Source organism: Malaclemys terrapin, chromosome 4 (genome assembly GCF_027887155.1).
Source record: "Malaclemys terrapin pileata isolate rMalTer1 chromosome 4, rMalTer1.hap1, whole genome shotgun sequence".
Lineage (NCBI taxonomy): Eukaryota > Metazoa > Chordata > Testudines > Emydidae > Malaclemys > Malaclemys terrapin.
Window position 1 is genome coordinate 90261867 of NC_071508.1, and position 22182 is coordinate 90284048.

The 22182-nt window shown below is 52.7% G+C and overlaps 1 protein-coding gene across 1 annotated transcript in view; it reads right to left on the minus strand.

Annotated features, from left to right (window-relative positions):
• Positions 1-22182, minus strand: part of LOC128836249 (stAR-related lipid transfer protein 9-like) — a 164268-nt gene that overhangs the window by 62658 nt on the left and 79428 nt on the right. The window contains exons 4-7 of the mRNA XM_054026341.1: positions 17565-17681; positions 15225-15257; positions 15062-15123; positions 14256-14368 (exon numbers count right to left, since the gene is read on the minus strand). Coding sequence (XP_053882316.1) covers positions 14256-14368; positions 15062-15123; positions 15225-15257; positions 17565-17681 — 325 coding nt within the window. The remainder of the gene's footprint in view (positions 1-14255; positions 14369-15061; positions 15124-15224; positions 15258-17564; positions 17682-22182) is intronic.

Consider the following 22182-nt stretch of genomic DNA (forward strand, 5'->3'; position numbering starts at 1 on the left):
ATACATATGGCATAAATGGTTACAGTTGTTAAACACACAACACAAACAGTATCATACACATACAGAACTATGTCATCTGACAACAGACCCCAAGACACTGATTCATCAGTATCAATTCTATGCATGTGTGTAGTGAGGCCGTATTGGCAAACCGGGAAGTGGGCGGGCTTAGCCGCCCACTACTAAAAGCCCCTCCCCCTTGCCCTTCTTCCTCCCTTGGCCCTTCCTGCCGGTGGAGGGGGCAGCCGTGGCAGCGGCGGTATCCGGGACAGGGCCAGCCGAGGGGCCGGCCACTGGGGTGGGCGGGGACGACGGGGCAGGGGCAGGGGCAGGGGCAGAGTCCCCCGCCATCACAACCTGCAGCCGCTCCTCCCCTCTAGGCAAAAGACAACACAAAGGGGGGGGGTGAACAGTGCAAAAGGGGAGGGGGCAACAAAACGGGGGCACAAGCGCGCGCGGGGGGGGCGAAGGGGGGGGTGCACCGGAGCAGCGGCTCGGAAACAGAATGGAATGTCCAGCCAGCTGCAGCCCAAGGACAAGGAGGGGTAGGAGGAAAAACTCCAGCCAGCCGCAGCCCAAGGACAGGGCCGGGAACACAGCCAGCAGGCTAGGAACCGAGGGGGGGGGGAATGGGCACCAAACAAAATAAACCGAAGGGGCTCAAAAGGAGGGGGGTAGGGTAGGGCCAACTAATACAAAGGGGGCTACAGGGAGGGGACCCCACCAGCGAAACGTAGTTGAGGGGCAGGAGAAGTCCAGGGCGAAGGAAAAGGTGCACCCACAGCGTTCGCGAAGCGCAGGCTCCGCCGTTCACTGCTGCAAGTAAACAGTCCCGGACGATGGAAATGGCGGGGGGAGCAAACAGCCCTGCCGAGGGGCGAAAAGCAGGTCCAGGTGGCACGCGGGGCGGTGGAGGGGTTGTCGGCAGCTGTCGGCGGTGGGGGTGGTGGTAGAGGGGGAGTAGATGAACGAAGGGGGGGGCACCGCACCCCCCCCGCACCCCCTTCAACAGTCCGCTACGGGGGACGGGACAGCAGGATCCCAAGTCGACCTCGGAGCTTCCTGGCAAGCGACGGCTTCCAGTCCGAGGAATTACAAACGAGAGGCTCAGTACCGTCCACACTCCTAACGCGACTGGGGGCACCACCACCCCAGGAGCAAAGATGGCAAAGTCACTCAAAACACAGTCCTCAAACAACCCCCTCCACAATCTCCCGAACCAGGGACGCAGTCTCTTCGCACTCCGCGACAGAGGCAGCGGCTCCCACACAGGAACAGCAGCAGCAGCGAGCGGCAGTCAGCCGGCCGGGCAACCGGCCAGGCAAAAGCAAGCAGGCGGGTGGGCCCCCAGATGGTATCGGGGTTGGCGTTGGGGGGCCGATGCTTCTCCCTCCGGAGGCGAGGGCGAGGGGGGGGGCAGGCCGGCAAGGCCCCCCCCTCCGCACTCCTCACTCACGCACGCAGCAGCAGCAGCGGCAGCAAAAGCAGCAACAGCAGCAGCAGAAAGGGGCCGTATTGGCAAACCGGGAAGTGGGCGGGCTTAGCCGCCCACTACGAAAGGCCCCTCCCCCAGCCTAGCGGGAGGGACCACTGGACCCAGTACCAAATGATTACGTGGGACAACTAATAAAAAAACAGGGAGCGAGGTGACGGTCAAAGGTTCAAAATCAGGGAACCAGATGGGGACACCGAGCAGAGAACCCCGGACAGCGCCCACTGCTCCTCGAAGGTGGCAAGGGAGCCAGCGGACGCTGCCCAGTGAAACTCCGCACGGAGACGTGAAACCAAAGAGGTGTAAAAGTAGGCCCCACAGTCGCAAAGCACCCCCCCGTCCAACATCTTCTCCCTGGTATTATAGATGGTGAGTTTGGCCAGGGCCAGGAAGAGGTTGACGAGGAGGTCTCGCGACTTAGTGGGGCCACGGACAGGGTGTGCATAAATAAACAAGTGCGGGGAAAAGTGTAGCCAGAACCTCAACAAGAGGTTCTGGAGAAGCCGGAAAAGGGGCTGCAGCCTGGCGCACTCAAGGTAAGCGTGCGCCAGGGTCTCCCTAATGCCACAAAATGGGCAGGCCTCAGGAATAGGGGTGAACCGCGCCAAGTACACGCCCGTGCTCACGGCCCCATGAAGGAGCCGCCAACCAATGTCCCCGGCGGGCCTTGGAACTAAGGTGGAATAAAGGCTGGCCCACCGGGGCTCCTCACCCTCCACAGGTAACAGATAGTCCCTCCACTTGGTGTCGGGGCGGGACACGAGGGTGAGGTGATGCAACGTGTGAAGCACGAGCGCGTACAGATAGTCCCTAGGCGCGGTTCGAAACTGGACCGGCTGCAAAGCGCGCAGCCGGCTCGGGTTATGGGAGCGGGAGAGCCGGGGGGGCTCATGGAACAGGGGCCCGAGAAAAAGGTCCGGAGGGCCCGGGGTGAGGGGTGGGCGGGGAACACCCTCCCGCAGGGCCCGCCACAGGAAGCTGAGAGCAGGAGGTGACAATGCAGCGCCCACCTCCTGGAGTACACGCAGAGGGGTCGCGAGGGTGGAGAGCCCCATGCGCCGACCAAGCGCGCGGGGATCCACCCAGTCCCCTCTGGTGTAGTCCAGGAGGTCTCCGACCCTGGTGGTTTCCGCCAGGACCAACCTCCGGCTCACCGAGGGCGACTCCGCCACCTGCACACGAAGATCGGGATTGTGCAGCAGGGGCTCCGCGAGGAGATCCGCGCCCTCGGTGGCCACAATGGACCTGGTCGCCGAGAAAAGCTTCCAGGTCCGGAGAAGGTCCTGGTAGAAGACCGGCAGCTCCGAGAGGTCTCGCGGAAGACCTCTCGGATGAAGAAAAAGGAGCTGCCGGTCGTATCGGAGCCCTCGGAGGCGGCGGAGGAAGGCGTGCGCTAACGTGCTCCATGCCGGACTACCTTCACCATAAAGGAGCCTCTGCAGGGCCTGGAGGCGGAAGACATGGACCCTGCTACGAAGGCAGACCAGGCCCTGTCCCCCCTCCTCCAGGGGAAGACTCAGAACCCCCGCAGAGACCCAGTGCAGTCCAGGCCAGAAGAACTCCAGGGCTATCCTCTGGAGCCTGGCCAGGAGTCCCGGGGTCGGGCTCAGGGTGTTGAGCCGGTGCCAGAGCATGGACAGGACAAGCTGGTTCAGCACCAGCGCCCTCCCCCGCAGGGAGAGACACCGGAGCAGTCCCGTCCATCTCCGCAACCGCTCACGCACCCTGGCCTCCAAATCTAGCCAGTTCTCCGGCGGAGAGGGATGCGTGGCGGAAAGATAAACGCCCAGATAGAGCAGCGGGCCCGCGCTCCACCGAATGGCTTGAAGCGCGGGTGGGAGGGAGCCCGCCTGCCAACCGTCCCCGACCACCAGGCCAGAGCTCTTGGCCCAGTTGACCCGGGCGGAGGAGGCGGTCGAATAAACGGCCTGGCAGGCCTCCACCCGCACCAGATCCTCAGGGTCCTGGACCACGAGGAGCACGTCGTCGGCGTACGCCGACAGGACCAGCCGCAGCTCCGGCTCCCGGAGCACCAACCCTGCTAACCTCCGGCGGAGGAGGCAGAGGAAGGGCTCGATCGCCAGAGCGTACAGCTGGCCCGAGAGGGGGCACCCCTGCCGTACTCCCCGCCCAAAGCTGACCGGCTCGGTCAGGGTCCAGTTGAGCCTGACCAGACACTCCGCCTCAGCGTACAGCACCTGGAGAAAGCCCACAAACTGGGGCCCGAAGCCGAATGCCCGCAGAGTGCCCAGGAGGTACCCGTGGTCCATCCTGTCGAACGCCTTCTCCTGGTCCAGAGACAGGAGGGCGAACGACAGACCATCCCTACGCCCCAGCTCTAATAGGTCCCGGACCAAGTACAGGTTGTTAAAGATGCTCCGGCCCGGGACGGCGCAGGTCTGGTCGGGGTGGACCACGTCCGCCAGCACGGACCCCAGCCGCAGCGAGATGGCCTTCGCTACGACCTTATAGTCCGTGCTGAGGAGCGAGATGGGACGCCAGTTTCGTAAATCGCGGAGGTCCCCCTTCTTCGGCAACAGGGCGAGCACTGCTCGCCTGCACGAGAGAGGGAGGACCCCGCTCTGCAAGGACTCGGCCCAGACGGTGACGAGGTCTGGGCCGAGGACGTCCCAGAACACGCGGTAAAACTCCACGGTCAGCCCGTCCATGCCTGGAGATTTGTTAGTGGGCATGAGCCGGAGGGCCGCCGAGAACTCAGCCAGAGAAAGAGGCAGCTCCAGCCGGTCTCGGCCGCCCGCGCTGACCGTCGGGAGCTCGGTCCAGAGCACCCTGCAGGCCTCGGCGTCGGTCGGATCTGGGGAGAAAAGAGCGGCGTAGAAGGCCCTGGCCCTGCCACGCATCTCCTCCGGATCCGTGAGGGGGGCGCCGTCCTCCGCCAGGAGGCAGGTGACATGCTGTTTGGCCCCCCTCCGTTTCTCCAGAGCGTAGAAGAAGCGGGAGCCGCGATCCATCTCCCGAAGGAGACGGATGCGGGATCGAACAAACGCGCCCCGGGCCCGGTGGTCTTCCAGGGCCCGGAGCTCCTCCCGCCTCTCCCGGTACGCCGCGCGGAGGGGTGGATCCTCGGGGCCGGAGGCCAGACGCCTCTCCAGCTCCAAAACCTCCCGCTCCAACTGCCCTAACAACGCATCCCGCCGCCGGCTGGCGCCCCGGGTGTAGTTCCGGCAGAAGAGCCGCGCGCGGACCTTCCCCACATCCCACCACCGCCGCGCCGAGGGAAAGGCGCGTCGCTGCCCCCGCCAGGCCAGCCAGAACTCCCGGAAGGATGCCACGAAGCCCACGTCCTCCAGCAAACTATTATTAAAATGCCAATAGGCCGGCCCCGGCCGCTCGGAACTGAGAGAGGCCGTCACGGTCACCAGGTGGTGATCTGAGAACGGGGCCGGCCGGACGCTGGAGGCATGGGCCCGCGCCAGATGAAAACGGGACAAATAAATGCGGTCCAACCGGGAGTGGCGCGACCGGTCGTCCTCCACCCGGACATAGGTGAAGGTGGTGTCGTCGTCCGGGTGGTGGTCGCGCCAGACGTCCACCAGGGAGTGATGGTCTACGATCTCCCTGAGGACGCCCGCGGCTGCCTGGGAAGACTCAGGCCCGGAGCGGTCCCGGTCCTCGAGGGTGGTGTTAAAGTCCCCACCCAGGACCAGGCACTCGCGAGAATCCAGAGTGCCGAGGAAGGCCGCCGCCCGCTGATAGAAAGGCACGCGTTCCGAGCCCGTGGTCGGGGCATAGACGTTGACCAAGTTCAGAACCAGCCCCTCCACACGGGCCCGGACGTGCAGCAGGCGGCCTGGCACGACCTCGGCGACCCCCAGCACCTCAGGCCGCAGCCCCGGGGAGAACAGGGTGGCCACTCCAGCCGAATGGGCGCTGAGGTGGCTAAAATAAACCCCGTCTCCCCACTCCAGCCGCCAGCTAGCCTCGACGGCCGGAGCCGTGTGGGTCTCCTGCAGGAAAATCACAGAGTACCCCCCCTCCCGAAGGAAGGAGAGCACCTGGCTCCTGCGGAAACCCACCCTACAGCCCCGGGTGTTCAACGACGCAAAGGTGGTAGCTGTCATACGGAGGGCTGGGGCAGATCCTCACGGGCGGAGGGATCATCGGCCCCCAGCGGGCCCCGCAAGATCCCGGTTTCGACTCCGAAGGTCAAAAGGGAGTCGCGGAATCTGCGGGCCCGCCGATAGGCCGCGATGTCCCGCCGACCGGACCCCCGCCCCTCCCCCAAAAGCGCCTTCACGGCCCGGAGGACGAGATGGAAGTCCCCCCAGCGCTGAAGGGCGAGCTGCACCTTACCCTGGGAACCACGGGAATCCGATAGAAAGAGGCTCAGCTCATCCCGCAGCGCGGAGGGGGAGGCAGCGGCCAAGCCGCCGCCATCCTCCGGCGGGGCCCCTGAAGGGTCCTCGCGGCCCACGGTGACGGACAAACAAGGGGCCGAGCTCCGGCGCTGCTGCGCTGGGCAGCCCGTCCCCATCCCCGGCAAAGGAGAGAGCGGCTGAGGGAACAACGCAGCCCCAACAGTGGCAGGAAGGGGAGACACGAAAACCGCCCCCTGAGGGTTGTCTGCAGGCAACGGAGATGCGACAACCCCGGGGGCGGCAGTAACACCAGAGGTGGCAAAAGGAGACACCTCGGGGACAGGATCTGGGGCAAGGGCGGGAGTAGGGGCGGGGCTCGAGACGGGAACAGGGACTTGGGCAGGAGAGGGGACAGGATCAGGGACGGGAACGGGAACGGGCTCCCCATCTCCCGCTGCCAAGCCGCTAGACTGCGGCTCCCCTCGGCCAAGGTCAGCATCCGAGGGGACGGAGGCAGCAGGGGCAGGGGAAGCCTCAGGGGCAGGAACGATGGAAGGGGCAGGATCGGGGATAGGAACCGGCCGCTCAGCAACGGCCGTCGCCCCGAGGGGCTCGGCGGCCGTGCACGAGATGGTAGTCGCGGCCGGGCTGGCGGGTAGGGCTAAGGGTTCTCCCAGGACTAAGTCGGGAGCGGCAGAGTGGGGCGAGGAACCGGGAGCAGGAGAAGGGGGCGGGACTAAGCCAGCACCCGGATCGGGGCCCGCTGGCAGAGGGTCGTCCTCCCCTTGGGTAACCGGGGTCAGACCCAGGGCCTCGATCTCATCGAAAATGGAGGCGAAAGCGGTCCCCTCGGCCCCGGCGACCTCCCCGCCAGTCACGGAGACGAAGGCCGCCCCGGCATCGGCGGCGGCGGCGGGGGGCACGGACGGAGCAAGGGCCGGGAGAACCGCTACGGAAGCCTCCTCAGGTGTGGGCTCAACAAAGGGGACAGAAGTTTCCCCAGCCACTGCCACGGCATCCACGGTCTCCATGGCCGGCACCTCCTGCTGGGCACCGTCCGGGGGCGCGGAAACAGAACTAACAACGTCGGCCCCCCGCGGCATCTTTCGGGGGGCCTGCTCTCCCTCCTCATCAGAGGGGAGGGAGAGAGCCCGCGACCTGCGGGCACCGCGCTTCCCCCGGACGGTCACCCAGCCCCCCGAGGTGGAAGAGGAGGTGGAGGGCCGGTCAGCAGGGGCAGGGCCAGAGGGCAAGGGCGATGGCTCCGGGGCTCGGGGCGGCAGGGTCGGAGGGACAGCAGGGGCGAGGGAAACCTCCCCCTGGGGCGGGCCCTTCCCCGCGGCCGGCGGAAGCCGCCCCGCCCTCTCCTCCACATGCCCCGCCGATCCAGGGTCGGCGACGGCAAGGCCCGCCCGCCCGGCCGTCTCCGCGGCCAGAGCGGGAACCGCGGCAGAAGGAGGAGGGGCGGCGGCAGCAGCAGCGTCCGAACCGCCAGGGTTGCCGGCGATGACAGGGCCGGCACCCTCCCGGGCCCCGGGGGTCTCGGACGCCCCTCCAGGCCGGGCCAGGGGACAGTCCCTCCGGACATGCCCCGGCGCCCGGCAGAGGAAGCACCGGGCCTCCCCCGTTGAATAGTGGACCCGATAATGGACCCCCCGGTAGGGCACCAGGAAGGACCCCTCGAGCGCCACTCCGGCACCCGCCGCCGGTGGCAGCTGAAGCTGGACCTGCCGGCGGAAAGACAGGATGTGCCGGAGGGCAGGGTCCTTACAGCCCAATGAGAGAGAGCTCAGAATGGAAATGGGCTTCCCCAGGGTGGAGAGGGCCGGCAACAGGGCGGCGTTGGGGAGGTAGGGCGGGACGGAGGTCAAGAGCACCCGTACGCCCAGGTCCTCCAGGGGTTCCAAGGGCACAAACACGCCTCCCACCGCCAGGCCTCGTTCCACCGCCTCCTGCGCAGCGGCCACCGATGCCAGGAAGAACACGGCCTTCCCGTACATCTTGGAGGCCGCCACGATGGCCGTAGGCCCCACCACCCTCGCCAAGGCCCGCACATAGGTCTCAATGTGGGGCGAGGCAGGCACCAAATGGCAACGGACGCCATGCCTCCTAGTCAGCGAGGGGAAGGGGCCGTGGTCACCAGGGACAGGCCCAAAGGCGGCGGTCGGGGCGGACGACGGGGCGGCACGCAAAGAGGCAGCGGCCACCTGGGCGTATGCTCTGGGGGCCGGAGGTGGAGCGCCACCAGAGCTGGTGGAAGGGACGGCAGGAGAGGGAGGGGCCGCGGCCGGTGTTGGGGCCGCAGCGGGGACCGTAGCCCTGCCCGCAGGAGGTCTGGCTCCACGGGCGGGGCCCTTGCCCTTCTTCCTCCCTTGGCCCTTCCTGCCGGTGGAGGGGGCAGCCGTGGCAGCGGCGGTATCCGGGACAGGGCCAGCCGAGGGGCCGGCCACTGGGGTGGGCGGGGACGACGGGGCAGGGGCAGGGGCAGGGGCAGGGGCAGAGTCCCCCGCCATCACAACCTGCAGCCGCTCCTCCCCTCTAGGCAAAAGACAACACAAAGGGGGGGGGGTGAACAGTGCAAATGGGGAGGGGGCAACAAAACGGGGGCACAAGCGCGCGCGGGGGGGGCGAAGGGGGGGGTGCACCGGAGCAGCGGCTCGGAAACAGAATGGAATGTCCAGCCAGCTGCAGCCCAAGGACAAGGAGGGGTAGGAGGAAAAACTCCAGCCAGCCGCAGCCCAAGGACAGGGCCGGGAACACAGCCAGCAGGCTAGGAACCGAGGGGGGGGGGAATGGGCACCAAACAAAATAAACCGAAGGGGGGTAGGGTAGGGCCAACTAATACAAAGGGGGCTACAGGGAGGGGACCCCACCAGCGAAACGTAGTTGGGGGGCAGGAGAAGTCCAGGGCGAAGGAAAAGGTGCACCCACAGCGTTCGCGAAGCGCAGGCTCCGCCGTTCACTGCTGCAAGTAAACAGTCCCGGACGATGGAAATGGCGGGGGGAGCAAACAGCCCTGCCGAGGGGCGAAAAGCAGGTCCAGGTGGCACGCGGGGCGGTGGAGGGGTTGTCGGCAGCTGTCGGCGGTGGGGGTGGTGGTAGAGGGGGAGTAGATGAACGAAGGGGGGGGCACCGCACCCCCCCCGCACCCCCTTCAACAGTCCGCTACGGGGGACGGGACAGCAGGATCCCAAGTCGACCTCGGAGCTTCCTGGCAAGCGACGGCTTCCAGTCCGAGGAATTACAAACGAGAGGCTCAGTACCGTCCACACTCCTAACGCGACTGGGGGCACCACCACCCCAGGAGCAAAGATGGCAAAGTCACTCAAAACACAGTCCTCAAACAACCCCCTCCACAATCTCCCGAACCAGGGACGCAGTCTCTTCGCACTCCGCGACGGAGGCAGCGGCTCCCACACAGGAACAGCAGCAGCAGCGAGCGGCAGTCAGCCGGCCGGGCAACCGGCCAGGCAGGCAAGCAAGCAGGCGGGTGGGCCCCCAGATGGTATCGGGGTTGGCGTTGGGGGGCCGATGCTTCTCCCTCCGGAGGCGAGGGCGAGGGGGGGGGCAGGCCGGCAAGGCCCCCCCCTCCGCACTCCTCACTCACGCACGCAGCAGCAGCAGCGGCAGCAAAAGCAGCAACAGCAGCAGCAGAAAGGGGCCAGGGAGGACGGAGGGAGAAGGGAGCACAGAAAACTCCAGCCGGCTCCCGACGGCCCCTGAGGGAGAGGAGCCTGAATTGGCACCCAAGTGGGCGGAGCCACCGCCACCTGTTCCCGCCCCCCGGAAGTCAAGGGGCGGGACAGGAAGTATAAGAGCCAGGCCCCAGCCCTCAGTTAGAGCCCAGCAGCCGGAGAGGCCAGACGTGCCGGTGCGAGCTCCGGCGAGACCAAGGCTTCCCAGAGCCAGGTACCCGGACACGGACGGACCGAGCTGCCCCAGAGCCAGATACCCGGACACCGACCGACCGGACCTCCCCAGAGCCAGGTACCCCGACGCGGATTGGCCAAGCCTTCCCCAAGCAAGGTACCCCGAGGTAGACTGGCCACCCTTGCCCCGAGCATGGTACCCCGAGGAGGGGCCCGAGCGCCCCCCTGACCGGAGACCGGAGGAGCAACCCGACCCGGACGACCCTCTGCGAAGTGAGGAACCCATGGTGTGGGACCCCGTTGCCGAGCCCAGCGGGGAGCAGGTACAAATGGAGGAGGAAATGGAAATCAGCCCGGGGGTAGCTGACCCCAGTCTAGCTACAACAGAGAGCGAACCCATGTTGGTGTGTTGCGGTCAGGACCCCACCAACACAGCGGCAGACTGACTGCCGCTCTTAGGGCCCCGGGCTGGGACACAGTGGAGTGGGTGGGCCTGTGTCCCCCCTGCCACCCCACTTAACGGGTGGCAGTCTCCCCCTCCAGCCAGCGCTCTGGCACCGCCACTGAGCTATTGCTTGCTGCCCTGAACGAGTGCTTGTTGCCCCACCCTGACTGAGGGTCTGGGGCGTCCCGAGTTTGTCCGTGCTCAGCTCCTGATACCCAGACCTGAACCCGAACCCCTGAACTATTGTTTGTTGCCCCGCCCTGACTGAGGGCCTGGGCCTACTAACTTTGTCTGGGCTCAGCCTGAAGGAAGGTCCTGAGCCCCTGAACTATTGTTTGTTGCCCCGCCCTGACTGAGGGCCTGGGGCTACTAACCCTGCCTGGGCTCAGCCTGAAGGAAGGTCCTGAGCCCCTGGACTATTGTGTGCTGCCCCGCCCTGACTGAGGGCCGGGCCTGAACCCCTGACTTTACTGCTCAGCCTGAAGGAAGGTTCTGAGCCCCCTGGACTATTGTGTGCTGCCCCGCCCTGATTGAGGGCCGGGCCTGAACCCCTGACTTTACTGCTCAGCCTGAAGGAAGGTCCTGAGCCCCCTGGACTATTGTTTGTTGCCCCGCCCTGATTGAGGGCCGGGCCTGAACCCCTGACTTTACTGCTCAGCCTGAAGGAAGGTTCTGAGCCCCCTGGACTATTGTGTGCTGCCCCGCCCTGATTGAGGGCCGGGCCTGAACTCCTGACTTTACTGCTCAGCCTGAAGGAAGGTTCTGAGCGCCCTGGACTATTGGGGGTTGCCCTCCCCTGAATAAGGGCCTGGGACGTCCTGAGTTTGTCAGGGCTCAGCTCCGGATCCACGGAGCTGAGCGCCCGAACTATTGTTTATTGCCCCGCCCTGAGCTAGCGCGGGGGCTTGACTGACTTTGTAATCCCCAGCTCCGGCAGTGAGGACCGGAGCCCGGGCCTGAGTTACTGCCGGACCCTGACGGAGAGCAGGAGCTCATTGCAGAGGCCGTGTACCTTTGGCCTAGTCCCTGCCAGAGGGGCGGAACCCTGAGACCGATCCAGGCCGTGTAGTGAGGTGGCCTGGCCCCCGACGGCCCCTGAGAGGGCCCGACCCCCGCACCGGACGTTTACAATGTGGTACAACAACAGCAGTGTAATGCTATCACATGACACTTCAAACAAGAAGTTATTTCATTTTTAACTCATCCAGCCATTTCTTTCTAAAATTTTGAATCACGTTACTTATTATAAGCAGAGCTGCAAGTTCTTTGCAGAGATTTTTTTATAGGAATTTGTGTTTGTCATGGGACAAAGATGGCAGGAGTAGGGCTAATAGAATATCCAAGTTGGATTTTCTCATGTGACCTGAAATGGCACTTTCTGATTTTGTTAATGGGTTTATATTATACTTTTCTCATAGTACAAAGTAACAAAAATTCAGGGAAGGGAATTTTTTAAGGGAAACAAAACTGCAACTTTATAAAGTCACTATTCTAGTTACAAACAATATTCTAGGTAACATCTGGGTATTGAATTCTTATTTAAAGAACTAACAATAAAGATAAAATATCAGGACTAGAAGACAAAGGATAGATTTATCTCATGAGGATCTATCTGGAAAACAACTGCATAACTTCCTACCACAGTATCATAGGGTGAGCTGGGACATTAAGAGATTCATGTCCCAGATCTGACCTGGTTTCCTCCCAGATCAAGAGAACTCTGGGATTTGCAGCCTAGGAACCACTGGAGATGTACTCCTGACAGCACAGCAAATAGGGAAAGAAACAGTCTAAAGCTCTCTTCTCAATCTAGGCAACGATCAGGAAAAAGCAGCAGCTCCTGGTGGGGCTCTGCAGTAACTAGGTTCTGGGTCAGATCTGTAATGAGGTTCCCAGCGGAGAGGGACGCAGGGAAGGAACCCAGAAAAGGCCAGAGTGAAGGCCAAATATGTACGCTTCTCCTAGTTTACAAAGGATTACAGGTTTGCCATACTGGATCAGACCATCAATTCATTTATTTTCCAATCCTGAATTTAGTAGGATGCTGGTGGTACAGAAAGACATAGTTAAAATAACCAGAATGCTACCTGGCCAATCGTGTATAGGAGGTTTGTGTGTAAAATCTATTGGCTCTGCTGGTGATCAGTTTATTCTCTGAGACATGAAAACTGATGACAATGATCAGGTGCTAAATGCAATATTACAGGACATATTGATTAGCAGGGAACTAGACATTGGGATTTCATGTTTCTTTTACTTGGTTTTGTCACTGGATAAACCTGGGCAAGTCACTTAACCTCTCTTCTCTTCATTTTCACTATCAGTAAATTGTGAATACCACTTATATATTTCACAGAGATTTTGAGAGACTTAAGTTATGTTTGTGAAGCATTTTGAGATTCTTGGATGAAGAATGTTATGTACTATTATTATATCTTATAAAGCCAAGTTAATTGACTAAAAATTTTGTTAATAGTTCTAAAATTATCCAGCTCTTTCAAAAATCCAGTCACAGTATTTATCTTGATTTTCCCTTTCCCTCCCTCTCCTAAAAAAAAAACACCTGTGTAAGCCAGGTGGCATGATAATGGCAAACAGCGGAGGAGGGGGTAGAGGAGAACAAAGGAAATTTACAAAGGGGGATGGAGAAGTTTTAAAAGCAGAACAAGCTAGTAATTGATCTGACATGACACAACCAATATGATTCTGTCTTATGTGCATTTTACACATTAAAGGAATACTTCGTAGGTGTCAAACATGTTACAATCCACTTGGCCAATAGCCAAGAGTTGGTACTGTCAGTAATTCCAGAGGCAATTTGGAGTTTTGCCCACTGTGTAGACATAGTGTTTAGCAGCACATTAAAAAGGAAATGGGTGTATTTACTTTCCAGACAAACCCACCCATATTTAAAGTTTGCATCAGTTTGGAAAGGTCTCTTCTTCCATTCCTGACCATTAATATGTTTTATATGTTTTTAAATCACTTACTCAGTGACTTCTATGCCTGTAGTGCGCTGATTCTGTAGAAACCACTTTCTGTCAATCACTGACCAAATGTATTGCTTTTGAGAGGGCAAACTTAGTATAATGCACTATCAAATGACTTAAGCACCAACAGCTGAGAGAGTTTACTTTAAAATGATGTTACACTTCTGACAAAGGGCAGAGGCAAAAGGGAAGGGAAAGAAAAAAGGGAGAGGAAAAATTGGAAAGGCAAAAGCAGGTAAGAGAAAAGATGAGGACTGAAAAGAGGAAAACAGAATGGAAGAAACAATTTTACAGAAAGATACAAGTTTGGAAACAATGTAAAACTGCATTAGAATGTTTTTATAACTACAGCAAACATACATGTGAAAGTCGGCAGATTAGAAGTCTGTAACCTAGTAATTCCAGTGGAAACAAGTACACCTCTACCTCGATAGAACACTGTCCTCAGGAGCCAAAAAATCTTATCGCGTTATAGGTGAAACTGCGTTATATTGAACTTGCTTTGATCCACCGGCGTGCACAGCCCCTCCACCCCCTGGAGCACTGCTTTACCGCGTTATATCCGAATTCGTGTTATATCAGGTCGCGTTATATCGAGGTAGCGGTGTACATTGTTTCACAAAAAGTTTCTGACAGGAATCTGAAGCTTCTGAGAATTTACAGGCAAATTGCTATCAACTAAAAGGCCATGTTAGTTTGGGGAAAGGGGTTACTCCCGTTTTCTGCTATGCTTAGTAGGAAAGAGATTTCTTCCTGGTATTAGCAGTATGGTTTTACATTCTCATGAAACATTCATTGCAGCCATCGTTGGGGGGCAGATTATCAGGCTAGATAGATCAATGGCCTGATCCAGTACAGCAAACCTTATACTCTATATTTTTATTTAACACATTCACTACACATACAAAATGAGTCCTTCCTCTAGAATTTCACCCTCTTTAAATATTAAGAATTAGATTCCATGTTCTGCCATATATTTTTGCTGGGAGGATTTTGAGTTCCTCAAACTACACATTTCATGCTGGCTGTTTAATAACTGGAAAGAGTGGAAATAATAAAGAGCATGTTAGGAATGCAAGTGAACATTCAGAATAGGCACATAGGCATTCATCTGTAACCCATGCAGAAACTCACTCTCACCTTGCACATATGGACCTGTCTCAGGGTGCTCTCGGACACGAAGCGTATAAGGTTTTTTCTGGTTTGATTGCTTTAACAAATCTCGGACACGCTCATTATAGATTTCAAGGAAACTGAAGAAAAGCAAATAAAATGTTGTCTTTCTGACATCCGCTATTCACAAAAAAATTTATTTAAAGTTGTTCTTTGGACAATGAAAATTTGCACCTGCAGCCTGGCACAGACATTCCACATCAAAAACTAAAGTATTCATCTTCATTACCTCTCAAATGACATCTTCTTACATGTTGTGCGTACTGACACTTAGAAAGGAGCTGAGAAGCAATCAATTGTCATGAGGAAAGAAAATAACTGTCCCCTGCTGCTGGCTGGTTGGAAATAGTGCTGACACAATAAATAATCTGCATTGCCAACACAGCATATTTCCTGCACTTTTAATTAATGTTGTTCCCAACTCTTCAATTGTTCAGAGCACAAAACTCCACAGAATTAATGGTGTTTATGAATAAGAACTGAATGCAGTATAGGGTCCAAATTTTGAAGAGTTAAACAAGCAAGACATGGACTCTTAACCCACTGTTATTTAGATGCATATTCTTTGGGATCTAACAGTGAACAAACAGCATCCAAGGAACTATACTTGGATTGAAAACTGAACTGCAAGATTTTCCCACCCCAACAAAATGATTGACAGCCCTGAGAAAGAGAAATAAACTTATCAAATAACATTTGTGTGCTTGGACTATGGAAATACACATTTGAAAGTATTTAGAAACATATGACCAAAAGTAATGAGACACTCCTACCTGACTTCTATTCTGCAAGATGCTGGCTGCTCTGAATAATCATCCTCCCTTGAGAAAAGGCCCTGCACAAACCAAAAGTTTACATTTTTCTCTTAAAAAAATAAAAAGAAAAGAAAATTAAGAACAGTTTAAACAATTTCAAGTTCATAAAAAAAACAAATACCTCACATATACGAGGTGTCAACCCAATGGATGCCTTTAAATAAAACAAAAACAAACAAAAGAAAAACAATTACATGATATGATCACAGTCCCAGTTTCTCTTGTAAGAAGTCATTTTAATAAATATAAACAAAACTATGGGGAATTCACAACTATTCCAGCATCAACTTCCCACTAAAACAAGCAGTGATTGTGGAGATCACAACACAATCTGTCTTGGAGCATTCTCCGTGTTAGATCTGTGACAACTCATAGCTATTCCAGTTATGGCATCTCTAGAAGTAATCACTTAAAGCAGGGGTTCTCAGACTTTGTACTGGTGACCCCTTTCACATAGCAAGCCTCTGAGTGCGACACCCCCTTATGCATTAAAAACACTTTTTTATATATTTAACACCATTATAAATGCTGGAGGCAAAGCAGGGTTTGGGATGGAGAGTGACAGCTCTAGACCCCCCATGTAATAACCTCGCGACCCCCTGAGGGATCCCGACCCCCAGTTTGAGAACCCCTGATTTAAAGGGACGATATACTCTGGCTAGAATGGTGGCTGTACCCATAACTGTCAATCTTGCCCTCACTGGAAGTCATCTTAGGGCATTTTTCATAGGCAGTAGTTGCTCAAAAGTTTAAGGCTAAGATGACTCCACTTGCTACAGCACATGGCTTACCACTCGGAATCTTTTACAGTAGGATGCAAAGATTTTTAGAAGGTATATTTGAAATGGAACAAATTAAGGGGAAAAAAACAGCTTTCTCTAAATAAATGCATTTTTGTAAATGTGAAAGTTCTCTACAGACCAAGCAGGCTGATGTTCTAGCTATTAACAATGCTAATAATGTATTACAATACATGCAAATTATTAAATATTGGATCAAAGTGGGACTCTTCCTGATGCACAATTCACTCTCTCACCAACGAATCCAGCAGCAACATTACTACAATGAAAGTGCCATAGGAATTAGTAACGATTTTTAAGATATGGTCATTGTAAACTGCTATTATACTTCCAAGATAATCAACCACTAGTGACCTGATTCTCCTCTCACTTACATTAGTTTTACATCAGTATAATTCTTCTGACTTCCATGGCGCTAGTCTTGATTTAAAACAGGAAGATAATCAGGTCTTAGGTATCAGATGGGCAAAATCTCCCTGCAGATGCCTGTCAGGTGGTGCCTTTAGTAAGCTAATGCAGTCATTCTAGGGACAGCAGAACCAGTTCAATAAAAATAAGAACCAAATAGAAACTGCAACCAAAATTCATACCAACCCTGAACCATTTTTATAGGTTAAAAACATTTTATTTGAAGAGTGGGTGTCTCTCCCCTATCCTTTACCTGAAGCAGTGGTCCTCTCAGGAGGCTTGCTCTTGCTGTCTCCTTGAAAAATGGTTCTCTCTTTTGCAGTGATTCTCAGACTGCAGCCAATTCAGCACAGAGCTGTGGCCCATGTGACATCCTTAGGGCCATACAGGTAGTATTGGATGCAGCCCACATAACACATATGCGGCCCACAATGGTAAATAGGTTGAGAACCACTACTTTACAGACAATTCGATTTATATAGATTTTCAGAGAGATGATCTACCTTTCCCTCTGGATCAGCAAAGCCAGTAACCCTTCCACTGGACTCACTGGTTTGGGTGCTTTAACACATAAAGGCACACTAAGTGGGGCCCCATAAATCAAATATCTTAGAACTGACTAGCTTTGAGGAGCATATGCTAATGTTTCACCCCCAAAGCTTCCATTCAAATTCACTTAGTAATTGGAAATGAAGCAAGTATGGTCACCTCAGACTGTGCCCTAATGGACAGCAAAGTTTTCTCACAAAAATGCAGCAGAAAATATTGCACAAACAATTATTCCAAATTTTAATTAGCAAAAGTAATTTAACTTCAGCATGGCTGTCTGCTTGTCAAAGAAAGTGACATTAAACTATTTTGCTGAGGCACAGGCTGACTACTACGAAGAACAATAAGTGTTCATGGTAGAAAACTTGTTTTCTTTAGACTAAAAGGTAAACCACACATATGCAACACCCAAAGAGCACAGTCTACAAAAGGAATTTTTTTTTTTAATATATATATATATATATATATATATATATATATATATATATATATATATATATATATATATATACACACACACTTTTATGATTTTAGCTTGTGCTACATTATTTAGCTATGTACTTAAGCATGTGCTTAATTTTAAGCACAAGTAATCCCTAGTAAAACATGCTTAAACATTTTGCTTAATTAGGATCAATCTTAATCATAAACTTCAATTTAATAAACAGATAAAAAAAAAGAGTGTAATGAAGGCTATGACTCACTGGAGTTCCCATCATCGTGTACGTTTTTCCTGAACCCGTCTGTCCATATGCAAAAAGACAGATATTGTACCCCTTAAAAGCACCAGATAGCACTGAGGTGCCGAGGTCCTGGAAAACCTGGAACGATTGAAAGAAAAAATGCACTCAGTGAGTCATTCCCTCCTTGGAAACACTCACTGCCATTCAAACATCATTTAGTCTATTTTTCACAAGTCTAAAATGATAAGTTCCATCCCATTTGCCTATCGACTTATTTCATGGGACTAATAAACATGTGGAAATTGGACAAGATAAAAAAGGTAGACTGTAACCAGCCCCCCGCCCCGCCCCCACCCCCGTCTCCTTTTCTCAAAACTAAACATGCCAACTTATTTTAACCTTTCCTCACAGGATAGGTTTTCTAAACGTTTTCTAAAACATTTTTGTTGCTCTCCTCTGGATTCTCTCCAATTTGCCCAAATCTTTCTTAAAGTGTGGTGCCCAAAACTGGATACAATACTCCAGCCGAGGCCTCACCAGTGACAAACAGAGCGGGACAATTACATCCCATGTTCTACATATGACACTCCTGTTAACATGCCCCAGAATATTAGCCTTTTTCGCAACTGTGTCACATTGACTCATTCAACTTGTGATCCACTAACCTCAGATCGTTTTCTGTAGTATTACCACTGAGACAGTTTGTAATTGTGCATTTGATTCTTCCTTCCTAAGTGTAGTACTTTGCACTTGTCTTTACTGAATTTTGTCTCTTATTTCTGACCAATTTGTCACAATCATTTTGAATTCTAATCCTGACCTCCAAAGTGCTTGCAACTGCTCCTAGCTTGGTGTCATCCGCAGATTTTACAACCATACTCTCCACTCCACTATCAAAGTCATTAGTAAAAATATTGAATAGTACGAGACCCAGGACAGATCCCTGCAGGACCCAACCAGTGCGACAGTGAACCATTGCTAACTGCTCTTTGGGTAAGGCTGAACTTTCCTTGTTTCCCCAATCTGTCATTTCTTGTTTTATACTTAGATTGTAAGCTGTTTGGGACAGGGACTGTCTTTTTGTGCTGTGTTTGTGAAGAATCCTGGCACAATGGTGTCCTGGATCATGACTAGAGCTCCAAGGCGCTACAGCAATACAAATAATTAATAAAATTAATAAAGGAGCTGGGCATCACAATTCTCAAGGCCCAAAGCTGGCTACTGCTAGGCATGGCAGAAAGTAGCAGATGTTGACCTGTTGCTCGGGTCCTACTTTGTTTTTTTCCTGTATGGACTGGACTGTGCCCAAACCCACTGACCCCATCTCCAACATACCAAACCCCCACTCCACGGCAGTGTAAAGAGTAGTCGTCTCCTCTGCTGAGTACACTGGAGTATGGAGTCCCCTCTGTGCTGGCTGTCAACTGCTAAGCCCTCCAGCACAGGATAAATGAACTCAGTACGGTTGAAGTCTTTCAAAGAAAATATTTTAAGTATAAACATATTTTCTATTCATGTAAAAAGTTAACCTGTATAGACACACAGTTACATACCATACTCTGCAAAGATTCAGCCAACTTTTGTTGCTTTTACAGACAGGTAAATGTACTAAACTTAGCAATGGTGGATAAAGAAAACAAATATACTGCAGGGAAAACATCAATTTATCCAAATCCCAATCAAGGGTAATAATCAGAGCTATCAAAAATAAACTCTTGAGACTTAATTTGCAGGTCATATTACAGTTCAAATCACAACAGGTGCCAATTTTTAGCAGGAAATTCATTATAGTTCCAACTCCACTGAAGGCTGAGACTATACACACATTTCATTAATCAAGGACAACTTGGCTATTTGTGTTCTGATAATAAACCATCTGAGCCAGAAGTCAAATGTCAGCTCATCGTTGGTGGCTCAGTGGTAGCATGTCTAACAAAAGTATTCTGTGTCAGGAATGACAGCCGCTGGAAGGTTCAAACAGGGTACAATGTAAATAGGAAGACAGACCTGCCTAACAATATATAACACCTTTACCAACATATACCGACCAAGCACAATGAAAATACAGGCAGACACTTTAATATGATGGACAAGAGAGCTATGCTGAACAGGTTGCCGTCATCCAGAAGGCTGAAACTGCGTGTTTTTTTAACCATTGCCACATCAAATGCAAACTCCTCATCCTCACCTACAAGACCCTCTGTAATCTCTGTCCTAATTTTTTCTTCCTTCCCTGCTTGTTCAATATTCCATTCCCTTAGCCTCCTTTTCCAGTCTCTGCTCCATGTCTTCTTCCTGCTTAGAAGGTGAGATCCTGGCGCCATTGAAGTCAATGGACATTTTACCCAGTGACTTAATTGAGGCCAGGATTTCACCCACTCATGTACTGCTGTCCTGTCTCCTATCCTGCACTTTTTTTTTTATTAAATAAAGATTGTAAATTATTTGGGGCAGAGAATGTATTATGTTGATGTCTGTAAAAACACTGATGAATAAATGTTATTAATGATTATCCTTTCCTCTATTAAAAATATATTTTCTTTCTGCCCAGCAGAATGCAGTTACAACTTCATATTCTCTCAGGGCACTGGGAAACTGTTCTCCTGTAGCACTGTTCTCTCCTAAAAGCACCCAGACACCACTAGGCTTTTCAAAAATTTGCTCCTTGTAATCACAGGCAGTATTTTGCCCATGAGGCCTTCTTTGAGCTGTGGGAAAATATAACGGGAGGGATTTGGTTTGGGGTTAAACTATTCTTGGAAGTTGCTTTGTAGTAGTGTTTCAACATCTGTTTTTTATTTAACTCATTGGTTTCTATGGAAAAGGCAATGCTCTTTTAAAAATAATTGAATAGATAGCAAATCAGAATATGGGCCTGATCCTGCAGTTCTTACCTTGCACAGTCAGTTCTATGGACTTCAAGGGGACTGCTCAAGAGTAAGGAATGCAGAACTGAGCCCTGTACGTGCTTCAGGGAACAAAAGTTTACTAATAGAAAAGTACTTCAAGTCTCCCAAAACTCTGATATAGCAATAGTTGCTGACTGGTGGTCCTGCTGTGCTTTGGCAACTGTGACATGTTTTTGTTTCTTTAACCACAGTGCTGTTGCAGCTTAGAAAGTGGCCAATCCGAAATGTATCCCTATTGTGTTCTAAAATAGTTCTGGATTTCACCAAAGTGTTTTCTGAACTGAGAATCACTGTATTTAGGTCTAATTGCTCAGCAACAGCTCCAACAGTGTTTTAATTAAAGAAGCACTTGGAAGTAACTGACCTGGGATCATGGCAGCAAAGAATGTTTGATTTACTATTAGCTACCTCTGCTTTAGAGTACAGTGATCAATCTCAGGCAGGCTATTTATTAAAAACACTGACTAAAAAAGTCAGTAAACCAAATTCTCCTCTAAGATGCTCTGTTGTAATCCCATTATTTCTGTGGAGCACTGAAGGAAGAAATTGGCCCCGTGTCTGTAGACTCATTACATCAGCACAATACAAATTAGGCCATTTTTTCCCTAAAAAGTTACAATTATTTGGAAAAGCATCTGAGTTTTAATGATCACAAGTCAAACCATTATATTTGTGATTCTTGGCCTGAGTCATCATGGTAGGAAATTAATGCAGGCTCCTTGATGTGACAGGGCCTATATAGATCAATCTCACAAGATCAAAATGTGCTTAACCCTTTGTACTGAAGTTATACACTGACCAAGGGTTAAAGTATTGGGGAAGCACACCCTATTTCCACTCTTGCCCGTCACATTTAGCAATCCTCCAAATCCTTGCTAATGGAAATACGGGTCTGGTTTGTTTTTTTGTTGAGGGGTAAAAGAACAGATCTTTTGGGATTCCTCTCTCCCCGCCCCATCTTTTTCTTCTTCTGGATCTGCTCTTGCCCACCCCCATTTTGAGGTCTAGCTTAGGGGAAATATGTCCTTCCAAACAAGGAATGGTGTACATGGCCTGGGGAAGACCAAAGTGTTGGTCAAAAATGATATTCTCCTGCCTAGGGGTTGAGTGTGCTGCTTCTACAGCAATGTCAAGGCCCTGTCAAAATCTGAAGATACCCAGGGTTGAGAGCTGAACTAAGAGTTGTTGATGTTTTACTGACTGGCATAAGAATTGATCATCTAAACATCTCAAAAGCCTCCATGCCCTATTCGAGTGTACAAAACAGGGTGAAACTTTAAATATTTGAACACCAGGTAAATCTTGTGATCCACACTATGAAAGCTTATGTTTGAAATTGTACTGTTCCCAAGGAACAAGGAGTAAGACTGCAACAGCCCTTAAGAAAACAAAAAGACAACCTGACGCACAAACTCTATTACATACGAAGGCTTAAAGCAGCCACCAGTCTTCTTAGCTGTTAACTTAGCATACAACCAGAAACAGGGCCACACTAACCATCTGCTGTAAGAGACAGTTATAAGTAATAGTCCTTGTTTATGCTAGAAAGATATACCATTTCAAACTTAAATCTATTTACACCTTGTTTAAGCAGTATAAGTGTGTTTACATTAGGGATCTGCATCAGTTTAACTAATGGCTTGTCTATACTTGCAACGCTGCAGCAGCATAGCTGGACCACTATAGCACTTCAGTGAAGATGCTACCTACGCCTACAGGAAAGCTTCTCT